The 13,372-nt window shown below is 48.1% G+C and overlaps 1 protein-coding gene across 3 annotated transcripts in view; it reads left to right on the plus strand.

Annotated features, from left to right (window-relative positions):
* SHROOM2 (shroom family member 2) overlaps nt 1-13,372 on the plus strand; it is a 157,579-nt gene that overhangs the window by 101,298 nt on the left and 42,909 nt on the right. For all 3 annotated transcript variants that reach the window (XM_023249376.2, XM_023249375.2, XM_023249374.2), the window contains one exon: nt 1,206-1,303. In XM_023249376.2, coding sequence (XP_023105144.2) covers nt 1,206-1,303 — 98 coding nt within the window. The remainder of the gene's footprint in view (nt 1-1,205; nt 1,304-13,372) is intronic.

The following is a 13,372-nucleotide window of genomic DNA, read 5'->3' on the forward strand; positions in this document are numbered from 1 at the left end:
GGGGGGAACCCTAGAAAATGGTCAGTTCTCCTCTGAAATGAAAAGGGGTGAAGACAGTGTATGATACACGATAGCCACTCTTCAAATGCTGAGGCCTTTAAAATTTTTAATATTTGTTCCTTAGTATTTTTTTTCAAATATGTTTAGATTCCTACAGAACAAATGTAATTAAACATGCAATGCATTGAACTGTTGCACTTTTTATAAGGTGAGAATTCTTTTTATTTTTTTTATTAAAATTTTTTTTAAGTTTATTTTGAGAGAGAGAGAGCGACTGAGTGAGCAGGGGAGGGGCGGGGGGAGAATCCCAAGCAGACTCCATGCTGTCAGCACAGAGCCCAGTGCGGGGCACAGACTCACAAACTGTGAGATCGTGACCCGAGCCGAAACCAAGAGTCAGACGCTTTAACTGAGCCACCCAGGTGCTTCTATAAGGTAAGAATCCTAATGCTAAAAGTTGACTTTAAGCTTTCTAGAAAACTTAAAGAAAACATTCCAGTGTCATCTCGCCTCTTTCTCTCTCTCTCTCAAAATATAAATAAACATTAAAAAAAATTTTTTTTTAAAGAACCAGTAGTAGGTTCAATACACAATATTCAGGGGGTGCCTAGTTGCCTTAGTCGGTTGAGCGCATTTTTTTTTTTAATGTTTATTCATTTTTGAGAGACAGAGTGCAAGCAGGGGAGGGGAGAGAGAGAGAGAGAGACACAGAATCTGAAGCCGGCTCCAGGCTCCAAGCTGTCAGCACAGTCTGACACGGGGCTCGAACTCAAGGACGGTGAGACCATGACCTGAGGCAATGTCAGACGCTTAACCGACTGAGCCACCCAGGTGCCCCAAGCGTCTGTCTCTTGATTTCGGCTCAGGTCACCATCTCACAGTCCACGGGTTCAAGCCCTGTGTCAGGCTGTGTGCTGTCCGTGCAGAGCCTGCTTTGGATCCTGTCTCCCTCTCTCTCAGCCCCTCCCCAGCTCTCTCTCTCTCTCTCTCTCTCTCTCAAAAATAAATAAACACTAAAAAACAACAGTTTGGAGAGCGGAGCTTGTGAGCCCTGTGGCTGAGTGTCATTACAAGGCGGCAGGCTGCGTCCTCGCCTCCGCGGCACAGGCTTGCGGGGCAAACCCACAATGAGGGGGTTCATAATAATAGATGTCTTGAGGAAGGCAGCTTGATGATTCGGAGTTTCACTGTGCTGCTCTTGGCAGGAAGCTGCCATCGAACCACAACAGCAAGTGGGGGACGCTGGTGAGCACAGGCAACTTTCTGCCGCCGTCCGGGCCGAGGAGGGACGCCCTAATCCGAGGTGGGTGAATTCTGGGTTTGGGGTTGCTAAGAAGACATCTTGGAGGTGGCCTTCTCGATGGTGGGTGAATGCTTGGTTCACGTGATTGGGCCTCTGGTGGTTTTTTTGCCAAACCCAGCATGGCTGCTAACCGGATGCAGTTTCCAGCACCTCAGCGTCCCCGCTGCAGACGTGGTGCCGTTTGAGCAGAGCCTGTAGCCCTGCGCCGCCTCCAGCAGAAGCGTCTCAAGGGCGAGGATGTCTTCTGATGCCATCGTGGCTTCTTTTTTTTTTTTTTGGTTCTTAAAATGGCTGCTGTGTTTTCTGTACAGTACGGTTCTTTATGTTCACAGAATGAGAAATCCAGTGTAATGTGCTTGAATGAAATGCTTTATCCAGAATGCTCGTTGAAAGGATGCTTTAATGATCTAGTACACAGCTGGGCTGCCGGGGCGTGGTCTCCAAATTGGAGTTGCCTGGGAAGATTGTCAGGAAGGAATGGAGCCAGCCTTTCTAAATTGGGCTTATTTCGAGCTCGAAAATAGAAATCAAGTCCGTTGGCTCCTCAAGAGGATCTGAAAGACTGGTGGATGGTAGCAGTGTTATTAGCACGTTGTGTGCCATAGTTCTCAAATGTGGCCAGTGTAGCTGTTTAACTGTAGTGAGGATACAATTTAGGTTGATTAAGTAAATGAATCAATAGTGTCATCTCGCCCTTGATATGCACGAGGAGGGAGGGAGATGGAAGCGTAGAATACTGTAGGACCTGTGGTATCAGCTTATTTTAAGAGGGCTGATAGGGGCGCCTGGGTGGCTCAGTCGGTTGAGCGTCCACCTTTAGCTCAGGTCAGGATCTCACGGTTCGTGAGTTCAACCCCCACATCAGGCTTGCTGCTGTCAGCTCAGAGCACGCTTCAGATCCTCTGTCCCTCTCTCTCTGCCCCTCCCCCATGCACACTCTCAAAAATAGAACATTAAAAAAAAAGAGGGTTGATAGAACAGTGGAATTAAAACTACGCAATTGGGTCACTGAATACAGATCTTCCTAATGCTTTGAGAATATCTGGTGATTGGTGTGATATTCAAATTTAAACACTTAACCTCAAAATTCAGGGTTCTGTTGCAGAAATAACCAATTTAAATGTTTGCTTTTGAGAGCCTTCTATACTGGGGTTTTATTTCATTTGGCTTTAAACTCGAGTGCTGTTAGCCTCACAGGAGAGTATCCAATCTTTACGTGGCTCTGAGGGGACACGAGTGGTATTTTGTGTAGGAAGTCTGTGTAATTATCTGCATGGCTAAAACCAAGAATCCCTGGGTAAGAAGGAATGGCCGCTGAATACTACACCTACGGAATCGAGCAGTTTCTGAGAAACACAATCACAGCTTTATTACTATACATTCTGGGTAAGTCACGTGCCCAGCACCAGCTGTACTCTTTCTTCCGAGCCCACTTCTAGGCTGTGTTGCAGTTGTGAGAGCGCTCGGTGCACCCTGCATGTGCGAGCTCTGGTTTCAGCCCTGTGCTCCTGCCATGTATGTATTTCACTGATCCTGCAGAGGGTTTGTGTGGTGGTTAGAGTTAGCGCCCCTGCGGTGAACAGAGTCCTAATGAATAGCTCTAATGTACAGTGTGTGTGTGTGTGTGTGTGTGTGTGTGTGTGTGTGGTAAATGGCACTATCAATAGTGAAAGGGTCAAGAGGAACAGGGGGAGGGACCATATGCTTCATTTATCATGGCTGTGTCTTCTAGCGGACTGTGTAACCACCCTGAAGAAATTAGTTCCAGAAGCTTTCTGCTTTTGAGCTATAGACCCAGCAATTTTCAGAATTGTGTGCACTTTCAAAGAGTGGCAGGACTGAATGAAATTCTAGAATAGGAGCATTGAAAAGCCATTCCCAGTTTTTTTCAGAGAATGTTTGTTTTTCGAAGTATCAGTAAGAAATAATGTACTTAAAACATTAAATCTGGGAATAAAAGAAATGAAAACTCAGGTTAAGGACTGTCTTTTGCTCACCAAAAATAAAATCCTATAATACAAAGATTTTAAGATACCTAATGTTTTGCATAAATTTTTTAAATGTTTTATTTATTTTTGAGAGACAGAGAAACAGCGCGAGTGGGGAAAGGGCAGAGGGAGAGAGGGAGACACAGAATCCGAAGCAGGGTCCAGGCTCTGAGCTGTCAGCACAGAGCCCAACGTGGGGCTCGGGTTCACAAACTGTGACATCATGACCTGAACCGAAGTCAGACACTCAACCAACTGAGCCACCAGGTGCCCTGCATGAATTTAAAACAATATAAGTGTGTCTATAAAAAATATGAATTACTGGGGTGCCTGGCTGGCTCAGTCAGTACAGCATGGTACTTTTGATCTCGGGGTTGTGAGTTTGAGCCCCACACTGGGCGTAGAGATTGCTTAGAAATAAAATCTTAAAAAAAAATTACTGATCTGATAATGGGGCAGGATAATGAATGGTTTTCATTGTATTCTGTTGAGACAAGAGTAGGGCATCAAGATAAGAGTTACTTGTTTACGCAAACCACATAGAGAACATTTTTGTGAGGGTCAAGGTTCTTTTCTATATAAAGATAAATAGGACAAAGGTTCTGCTCCCGAAGGACCTCACAGTGTAGGAGGGAAGGACAGACACCCATACTTAACCACTGAAGAGGTGACACATAAAGTATAATTTTGGTGAAAAGTTACGTGGTGCTTCCGAATCTTGGAGGAAAGAGGATGGGGTGACTTCTGGATGAGTCCTGGGGAAGACGGGGGGTTTGATCTGAAATCAGCCCACTCCCATGAGAGCAAATCCAATCGCGTGCACTTAGTACCAGCTTTCCCTGTGGTGGGCAGCGTCCCCTGCCCACACCCGACCCTCAGTCTCCTGGCTCCTGTTCTCTGAGGCTTTGTACCAGCTCTCCAAGCCCCGTCATTCTGGCCAGCACAAGTCTGCTTCCTGCAAAGCTGCTCCCCCGCTGACTTGGGGTCCCTCGTAAGGCGGATGCAGTAGCTTATTCCGGCTATCGTAACAAAATACCAGAGACTGGGTAGCATCCACACACACAAAAAAATTTGTCTTCTCACTCTTCTGGAGGCCAGAAGTCCAAGTTCGAGATGTCAGCCTCATTTCCCCCAAGGCTTTTTTCATGACTTGCAGACAGCCACCTCCTCCCCGCCGCCTCCTCACGTGGTCTTCCCTCTGCGTGTCTGTGTCGTGATCTCTTGTAAGGCACCAGGCTGGATCAGGGTTCCCTCTGATGACTTCATTTTACCTTACTTACCTCTTCAATAACCCTCCATCCAAATAGTCACATTCTGAAGTCCTGGGGGTGAGGATGCAAGCGTATAAATTTTAGGGGGATACAGTGAGTCCGTAACACTGGGAGGAATGTCGTTTCTGCCTTATACCTTAAACCAGTGCTGTCTGCTGCATCGGCCCTCTCAGGAAGTGTCACCCCATCATTGAGCGGCTGAGGCCACAGCTGATAGGGGAGCATTTAAAATTTTTTAAATTTTTATTTATTTACTTCTTTCTTTCTTTCTTCCTTCCTTCCTTCCTTCCTTCCTTCCTTCCTTCCTTCCTTCCTTCCTTTCTTTCTTTCTTTCTTTCGTGGGGGAGAGCAAGACCAGGGGAGGGGCAGAGAGAGAAAAAGAGAGAGAATCCCAAGCAGGCTCCGAGCCATCAGTGCTGAGCCTGATGTGGAGCCCAAACTCACGATCCATGAGATCATGACCAGGGCTGAAATCAATAGTCCGGTGTTCGACGGACTGAGCCACTCGGGCGCCCCGTTACGGGAGCATTTAAAATAAAAGGAAGTGGGAGGCTGCCATCCTTGAGTGTGGCTGGCGAAGAGAGAGGAATTTGGCAGAACCTCTCTGGAGGGCTTTTTGGTGGCCCGTAACCACTGCAGGCACCTTCTGGTTCACTGATCCCACTTTGAAGAGTCGCCCTTCCAAGTGAACGGCAGCACAGAGGCATTCCCCGCTGAGGTGCTGACTGATGCTCACTTGGTGGGTGTGTTTGCACCCCCCTTTCCCGGTTCTCATGGAGTCACCCCCTTGCTGCCTGCTGTTCTCCTTGCCTGGATGGCCGGTAGTGCCTTTGAACGGGGTGGAGGTCAAAATCCTGTTTTTGCCCCTCGGTACCCTCCTTGCCGGGGCTCGGATCTGAGCCACAGCTCCCCTGGTCACCTTGCTGCCCAAGCCAAGGCCCACCTTCCTCGGGCAACACAGTGCTCTCTGGGATCACGTTCCCGTCTTCGTGCAAGCTTTCGTCATCTCCAGCCTGGACTACAGCAGCTACTTCCTCACTGGTTTTGGAAGATAGATTACAACTGTCCCAAGGCCCAAACCATTCAATGGCTTCTAGTTGCACTTGGAATAAAATGCAAACTCCTGACTGTGGCCTGGAAGGCCCTGTAATGCCCGTCCTTTTGTGGGGGGGGGGGGGGCACCCTTCGTCACTCCTCTCCCATCCAGGCTCAGGACTCATTGCCACCTTCCTATCCCTTGAACAAGCCAAGCTCGTCTCTCCCGCAGGGCCTTGATGCTTACTATGAGACTGTTCCTGGAGTACCACAAGCCTTCCTGAGGACATCTGCTTAGCAAATGGCAGCTGGGTGTTCATGCTCAGCTTGGGGAGGGGACCTGTGGAGCACAGTGACTGACAGATGGCTGGACCAGTTGTCAGGTGGATGAGTGGAGACATGGGTGGGTGGTGGGTAGATAAATGCATAGGTAGGTGGATAAATAGGATGGATTGGCAGATGCATGGATAGGTACCAGCCTAACAGCCCTTGGTTCGGTCCTTGATTATGGTAGATAAGGATTCCACGTTGGTACATTCTGTATGCTAAATGTCATTTAAGATTTTAGTTTGTACAATAGTAAGTGAAACGGACTTGTCTTTCTGTCCTGGCATAACATTGAGAATCAAGACATAAATGTCTCAAAATAAATTTGGTAGTGTGGACTTGTTTTCCAGTATCGTGTTTTTTAAATGTTTATTTATTCATTTTTGAGACAGACAGAGAGAGTACAAGCAGGGGAGGGGGAGAGAGGGAGACACAGAAACCGAAGCAGGCTCCGGGCTCTGAGCTGTCAGCACAGAACCCAAGGCGGGGCTTGAACCCATGAACCTTGAGATCATGACCTGAGCCGAAGTCAGATGCTTAACTGACTGAGCCACCCGGCGCCCCTCCAATATCATATTTTAAAGCTTGTAAGAAAGCTAAGCTATGCTATAGGCGATTATTGTTCTCCGATTTGAGTGTTCAATGAGTACTGTGTTCTGGGAGGCTCTGGAGACCAAAGGTGATGGAAGGGGATCTAGGGGTGGAACACCATGGCTGTGGGTGCTGGCAGGTTCTGTCTACGTAGCTGCCTTCCAGCCATTTCCACCCCCGCCTTTAGGAGCGAGTGCCAATGGGCTGGCACTGACCTGCAGACCTGTATCTTGTTGGGGCAGATGAGGAAGGAGGAGGAGGAGAAGGTATTCTGAATCCCAACAACTGTAAAATTGAATCTGTATGCAGTTGAGCTCTTTAGGAAAAATGTGCTTGAATATAAAATTCATAAACAAGCTAAACCCACCTGAGGGGCACCTTCCTGTACACTTTCCCTGAGAGGTGACTTGGCTTACAGAGGTTGGTTAGTGCAAAGACTGATTTTTCATGTATCCTTCTTTTTAAGTTTACTTATTTTGAGAGAGAGAAAAGAGCACACGTGAGCGAGAAGGGGAGGAGCAGAGAGAGGGAGAGACATAATTCCAGGCAGGCTGTGTGCAGTCAGCACAGAGCCCAACATGGGGCTGGAACTCAGAACCATGAGCTCATGACCTGAGCCGAGATCAAGAGTCAGCTTAACTTACTGAGCCATGCAGGCGCCCCTGATTTTTCATTTACTAAACAAGCTTCTTACAAATAGATTTCAAAGTAAGAGAGATTAGCCAGCCAAAGTCTATTCCTCATTTGTTGCTTGAGGGAAGACCTTTGCTTTTCCTGGCCCTCAACTAGCTAAGGGGCAATTGAAGCTTTCCATTTTGGACTGCTCTGCTGGGTAATTATGCAGCCCGCGCTGGGATAACAAGGGGACACTCCAGCTTGGACGTTTTCCAGGGTGGAGCCAGCATCTGGCAGAGCCGGGACTGGGCATAGCTTCCTTCCTGGGCGGTGGGCTTTGTGCCTGCAGTGCTTACACACTTGGCCTCTGTTTTCCATCCCGGAGAGGAGAAAGGGCCTGGCAGAAAAAACCCTGAGCCCCCCCGGGGGGGGGGGGGAGAGGGGGGGGTGCTGGTGGGTTGTAACTCCAGTTCCTCCCTGCATTTGTAGCCATATGGCTTTTTAGGGAACGCAGAGTGAGGACAAGCGAGCGATTGCAGACTTTCTTCCATGCTGGCTTCGTCTGGTGGCTTCACGTTATTTGAAAGGGACATGGTGGGGGGGCGTGTGCGGGTTATAGGATTTGGGGCCGGAGAGGAAAGACGGGAGACCCAGAGCCAGGACAGAAGAGGCGTGCCTACGGGGCGGGGGCGGGGGCGGGGGCGGAGGCCCAGGGGAGGAGAGGGGAGGGGAAGCGGACGGCCCGCAGTTCTGAGTTCCGGGCTGGGAGAGGAGCCGGAACGGGGAGTCACATGACTTCCGGTGCTCTTCCGGGAAGACTCCCCCCCCCCCCCCCCCCCCCGCCTCTAGCTGCGCCTGCGTGCTGGGCGCGCGCCCCCTGGTGGCCGCCAGAACTGGCTGGTGAATCCCACAACCATTCCGGAGGCCGCTGCGTGCCCTTCCCTGATGGAGAGACCTCCACAGCCGCCCAGATGCAGAAACCCCCTGCTCTTTTATCCTCTTGTCTCGCCCGGCCAGTTGGCCGCTCTCTTCAGAGCTCAGACCCTTGTCGCTTGACCTTGGTTGAATTTGCACATAAAGGTATTCATCAGTGTTTTTTTTTCTTTGTCTGGAAATCCATCTAAGCATGCCAAGACCCATCTCCTTTCAGTTCTCCCAGCCTGCTTCTATTCTCTAGGCTGTGTCTGAGGGTTGAGATGGTCTGGGAAAGTACCCACTCGGCCATACACATTTAAATACTACTTACGTTAACGCTGTTCATTTTGACAAAGGCATTGGCAAAGTCTGCTCTTCCTCCTTTGGAGATCATCTTTGCTGCCTATTAACTTTTGTAGACCCTTCTGGTTGGTTGCCTAGTTAAGGTGCCTTCCATCTTGACTCAAGAACCAAGTTCCTATTTCTTATTTTTATTTCTTTATTTATTTTTAATGTTTATTTATTTTAGAGAGAGAGAGAGAGCACAGTTGGAGGGGGGCAGAGAGCGAGGTAGATGCAGAATCCGAAGTAGGCTCCAGGCTCTGAGCTATCAGCACAGAGCTGGATGCAGGGCTTGAACCCACAAACTGTGAGGTTATGACCTGAGCCAAAGTCCGTTGCCCAACCGACTGAGCCACCCAGGCGCCCCAGTTCCTATTTCTTCTAATGGGACCTAGTGTGGCACTCTATTTGATCCATATTAAGTTGGCTTTCCTGCCATTAGTGGGTGAAGCCAAATGTCTTAATCAAACCTGAGTGATTAACTCAGGTTAGAAATATATGCACATCCCTGGGACTCCTGGGTAGCTCAGTCGGGGTTGAGCGTCCCGCTCTTGATCTTGGCTCAAGTCATGATCCCAGGGACATGGGATCAAGCCCTGTGCTAAATGTGGAGCCTGCTTAGGGTTCTCTCTCTCTCTCTCTCTCTCTCTCTCTCTCTCTCTCTTTTACTCTGCCCCACCCTTGCCACAGAGAGGAGCGAGGTGTAGGGCCAGCAGAGTCCTCCCTGATGACCCAGTAGGGTCCTGGCTGAGTTGATGCGTTCCTTCTATACATGCCTACCTCAAGGACACCATCCATTCAGCGTCATTCATTTTTAGAAACTTTGGACAACAGACGTGCCAAATACAGGCACGTTGTTTGGGGCCAGGATAAGGCAGCCTAATGGCAGGTTTCTCCTTTGCTCCTTTTCCTTTGTTGGCATTTTTATATTAGAACTTTGAAATCATTGTGTGTGCAGAAAACCGTTGGGCAATGCCAGGCCCACCAACGCTGAGCTCCCCACAGGATGACTGTGAGGACTGGCCCGCTGTCTGGTTCTCAGTTCCACCTCCTCCCCTTAGGACTCACAGGCTTGTAGGTCTCTGTCCAGAGGGCCTCAGTGGCCGTTCTTTGTCTCTGAGGTTACTCCAAATTACTTGCCCCCCCCCGCCCTTCAATGAGGTTGTAAAGATTTATTTGTGGTAAGATCCAGACAACATAAAATTTCCCATTTGAATGTGTGCCATTCAGTGACATTTACTACATTGATGTTGTGCAACCATCACCACTATCTAATCCCAGAACATTTTGTCACCCCAAAAGAAAACCACCTACCCACTAAGCAGTCACTCCTGACATAGGCTTACTTTCTTTAACTTATGAGATAACTTGACGTGATCCACCACGTGGGGCAAGAGTACGTCTTACCAATACGCAGTTGTTGCCAGATGCGGGTGAGATGGGGACTCGGCTCTCGGCACTCACTTGCCACAGGCTCGGTTGTCAGGTTCTCGCACCCAGTCTCCAATCGGCTTAACCCCTGCATTTGCTGACGGTCCACACACCTGAAATTAAAGAAAAGTCACCTATTTCTCTTAAGCGATTGAGATTGCGTCCCAATATTTCTAAGCATGTGTTAAAACTACACATCACCCAGGTCTTCACGGAAGAGCACACAGAGCCGGGGGCGTGTTTTACGTCTGTGCCCCCAGCCCCACCCCAGTAGCCCTTTTTCCTCCCACTCCCAATACAGAAATCCTTGCCACCCCCACCAGAATTCAGACGAAAGGAAGGCGAGGGAGGAAGACAAGCACGGGTAGTAACAGGATGGTTGCCTGAAAAATAGATCTCCTTCAGGGGCGCCTGGGTGGCTCAGTCGGTTGAGCGTCCGACTTCAGCTCAGGTCATGATCTCGTGGTTCGTGGGTTCCAGCCCCGCATCAGGCTCTGTGCTGACAGCTCAGAGCCTGGAGCCTGCTTTGGATTCTGTGTCTCCCTTTCTCTCTGCCTCCCTCCCCCCTCCCCCCTGCCCCCTGCTTGTGTGTGCACGCGCGCGCTCTCTCTCTCTCTCTCTCTCTCTCAAAAATAAACATTGAAAAACAAACCAAAAAAGTTATTGAAAAAAATAGGTCTACTTCAGGTTTTCTCAAACAGCATTTGGAGCATGTTCTTGGGAATAAGCATGTTCTCCGTGTGCGTTTACTTTTCTGTCATTGTTTCCATACTAATTCTTCAATTCATAAAAGGATATTCCGGGTGATGTGCGTAACCGCACCTTGTACATGAGGGAGTGTCTCATTGTCAGTGGCACTCACATAACTGCCCCTGGCTGGGAGGAAAAAAACCTGTCCACATTCATCCATTAAGCTATCCTTCTAGATCGGCGAAAGACATCAAGGTGCCTGGCCCCCAGAGCTCTTTGTCCTGTCAGTCAAAAGAAGAGCGACGGGCGAAATGAGGCCTTCTGTGACATCCAGAAAACCGGTAGCTGAACTGGAAAGTAGTGCTGAGGTATCAGGTGGGGCCACGGGAGAAACAGTTTGTCCCCAGAAAACTCCCCACACCATTGGATTCAACATTTGCTTTGTGGTCTTGCTCTCATAAAACGTGCAAATTTGTTTTGTGTTTTATAGCCTAGGAGCTATGAAAACAAAGAAAGTGAAATGTTTTATATTTAGACATATTTCACAGTACAGTAAAAAATAAAGCCGTATGTGAGATCGCATATATTGGCAGAATCTATAGAGACACAAAGTACATTTGTGTTGCCAGGAATTTGGGGTCGGGGGGCAACGAGAATGGCTGCTGTGGTAGGTATGGAGTTTCTTCTGGGGGTGGCGAGGATGTTCTGGAATTAGATAGCATAGATAGTTGTACAATTCTGTGAACATACTAAAAAATACTGAGTTGTATACTTCCATGGGGTGAATTGTATGATATGTGGACTTTATCTCAATTTTTAAAAATCTGTGAACACTGGGATTCCACAAAAAATAAGTTAATTTAAAATAAGTCTGGGGGTAACAGAAACCCATGAGGGAGGGGAAGGAAAAAAAAAAAGAGGTTAGAGTGGGAGAGAGCCAAAGCATAAGAGACTCTTAAAAACTGAGAACAAACTGAGGGTTGATGGGAGGTGGGAGGGAGGGGGAGGTGGGTGATGGGTATTGAGGAGGGCACCTTTTAGGATGAGCACTGGGTGTTGTATGGAAACCAATTTGACAATAAATTTCATATATTGAAAAAAATATATAAAATAAATAAATAAATGACCCTTCAGAGGAGTCCCACATCTCCTGGGGAAGTGCCTGCCTTAGTATCATCCTGCAGCTCTCAGTTGTCAGTGGGGAGCAACTCTGAACAAAGGCCTCAATGAAAAAGTAGTAATAGGGTTCAAATAAAATAAAATAAAATAAAATAAAATAAGTCTGGGGGAACCTGGCTGGCTCAGTCAGTGGAGCATGTGACTCTTGATCTCAGGCTTGTGAGTTTGAGCCGCACGGTGGTGTAGAGATTAATTAAAATCTTATTTATTTTTTTAAAAAAATTCTAATGTTTATTTATTTATTAAGAGAGAGACAGAGCACAAACAGGGCAGAGGTGAGGGAACAGAGAGAGAGGGACACACAGACTCCGAAGCAGGCTCTAGGCTTTGAGCTGTCAGTACAGAGCCTGACCCGGAGCTCAAACCCCCTAACTGTGAGATCATGACCTGAGCCAAAGTTGGATGCTTAACTGACTGAGCCACCCTGGCACCCCAAAAATAAAATCTTGAAAATAATTAAAAAATGAAATGAATCTGGACATGACTCAAGTCTGAGAAATGCAGCTGTAGCTCTGAGGTCGACAAAGTTTGTAAAGGGTCAGACAGTGACTTTTCTTGGCTTCGGGGGTCCGACTATTCACGTGGTGATGGCTCAGGTCTTGCAGCGTGGAGGCAGCGATGGCAGGTACATACAGAAGGGTGTGGCTGTGCTCCAGAAAAACGTGGCAGAAAGGTTCGCCGGCCCTGGGGTTGGGCCGAGGGATGGCTGTCGGTGAGTGTACTTTTCAGGATTGGGAATGCAGGTCATGAATGGAGCTCTCTTTACACATTCCAGAGAGCCTTCTTTTATGATTCTCTTGCCACATGAGATCCATTTCTCTTGTCATCTTCATTGTACTTGTCTCCTGGGAGGTGGTTGAACTTCGGGAGCTTGAACGGTCCACCGAGTAGGGGTGCTGGGGCTCCTTCACAGCGTAGGGGTAGAGGACAGTGCGGTATGCTCGAACCACGGGCTCCTTTGTGATGTTCTGACTCACAGTGATGGTGTGGGGTAGGGTCCTCGGACCCTAATGACCAACTCGGGAAGGGCTCAAGGCTTCACCAAAACTTCCCAAGAGGCGAGGGAGAAGAGATCTTCTGGAGTGTAAGTGCTAAGGTGCTTATCTTGTTCTGTTCCCTTTTTATTTGTGGAATTCTTCAAGAGCGCAAATGTTCTGTGTCAGTTAAAGACCAGGACTTGTATGTAATTTATTACAAGTACTTATAATATAAAGTCTTTTTTTGTAATTAAAAAAAAATTTTTTTAATGTTTGTTTATTTTTGAGAGAGAGAGCGTGAGCAGGGAAGAGGCAGAGACAGAGGGAGACACAGAATCTGAAGCAGGCTCCAGACTCTGAGCTGTCAGCACAGAGCCCCACATGGGGCTCGAACTCACGAACCATGAGATCATGACCTAAGCCAATGCTGGGTGCTTAACCCACTGAGCCATCCAGGCGCCCCTTTTTTATTTAAGTTTAAGTTAGTTAACTTGTAGCATAGTAATGGTTTCAGGAGTAGAACGCAGTGATTCATCTCTTACATACGACACCCAGTGCTCATCCCAAAAGTGCCCTCCTTAATGCCCATCACCCATCTAGCCTGTCCTCCCACCCACCTCCCCTCCAGCAACTCTCAGTTTGTTCTCTGTATTTAAGAGTCTCGTATGGTTTGCATCCCTCCCTGTTTTTACCTTATTTTTCCTTCTC

The sequence above is a fragment of the Felis catus genome, chromosome X, assembly GCF_018350175.1.
Source record: "Felis catus isolate Fca126 chromosome X, F.catus_Fca126_mat1.0, whole genome shotgun sequence".
NCBI classification, from domain to species: Eukaryota; Metazoa; Chordata; class Mammalia; order Carnivora; family Felidae; genus Felis; species Felis catus.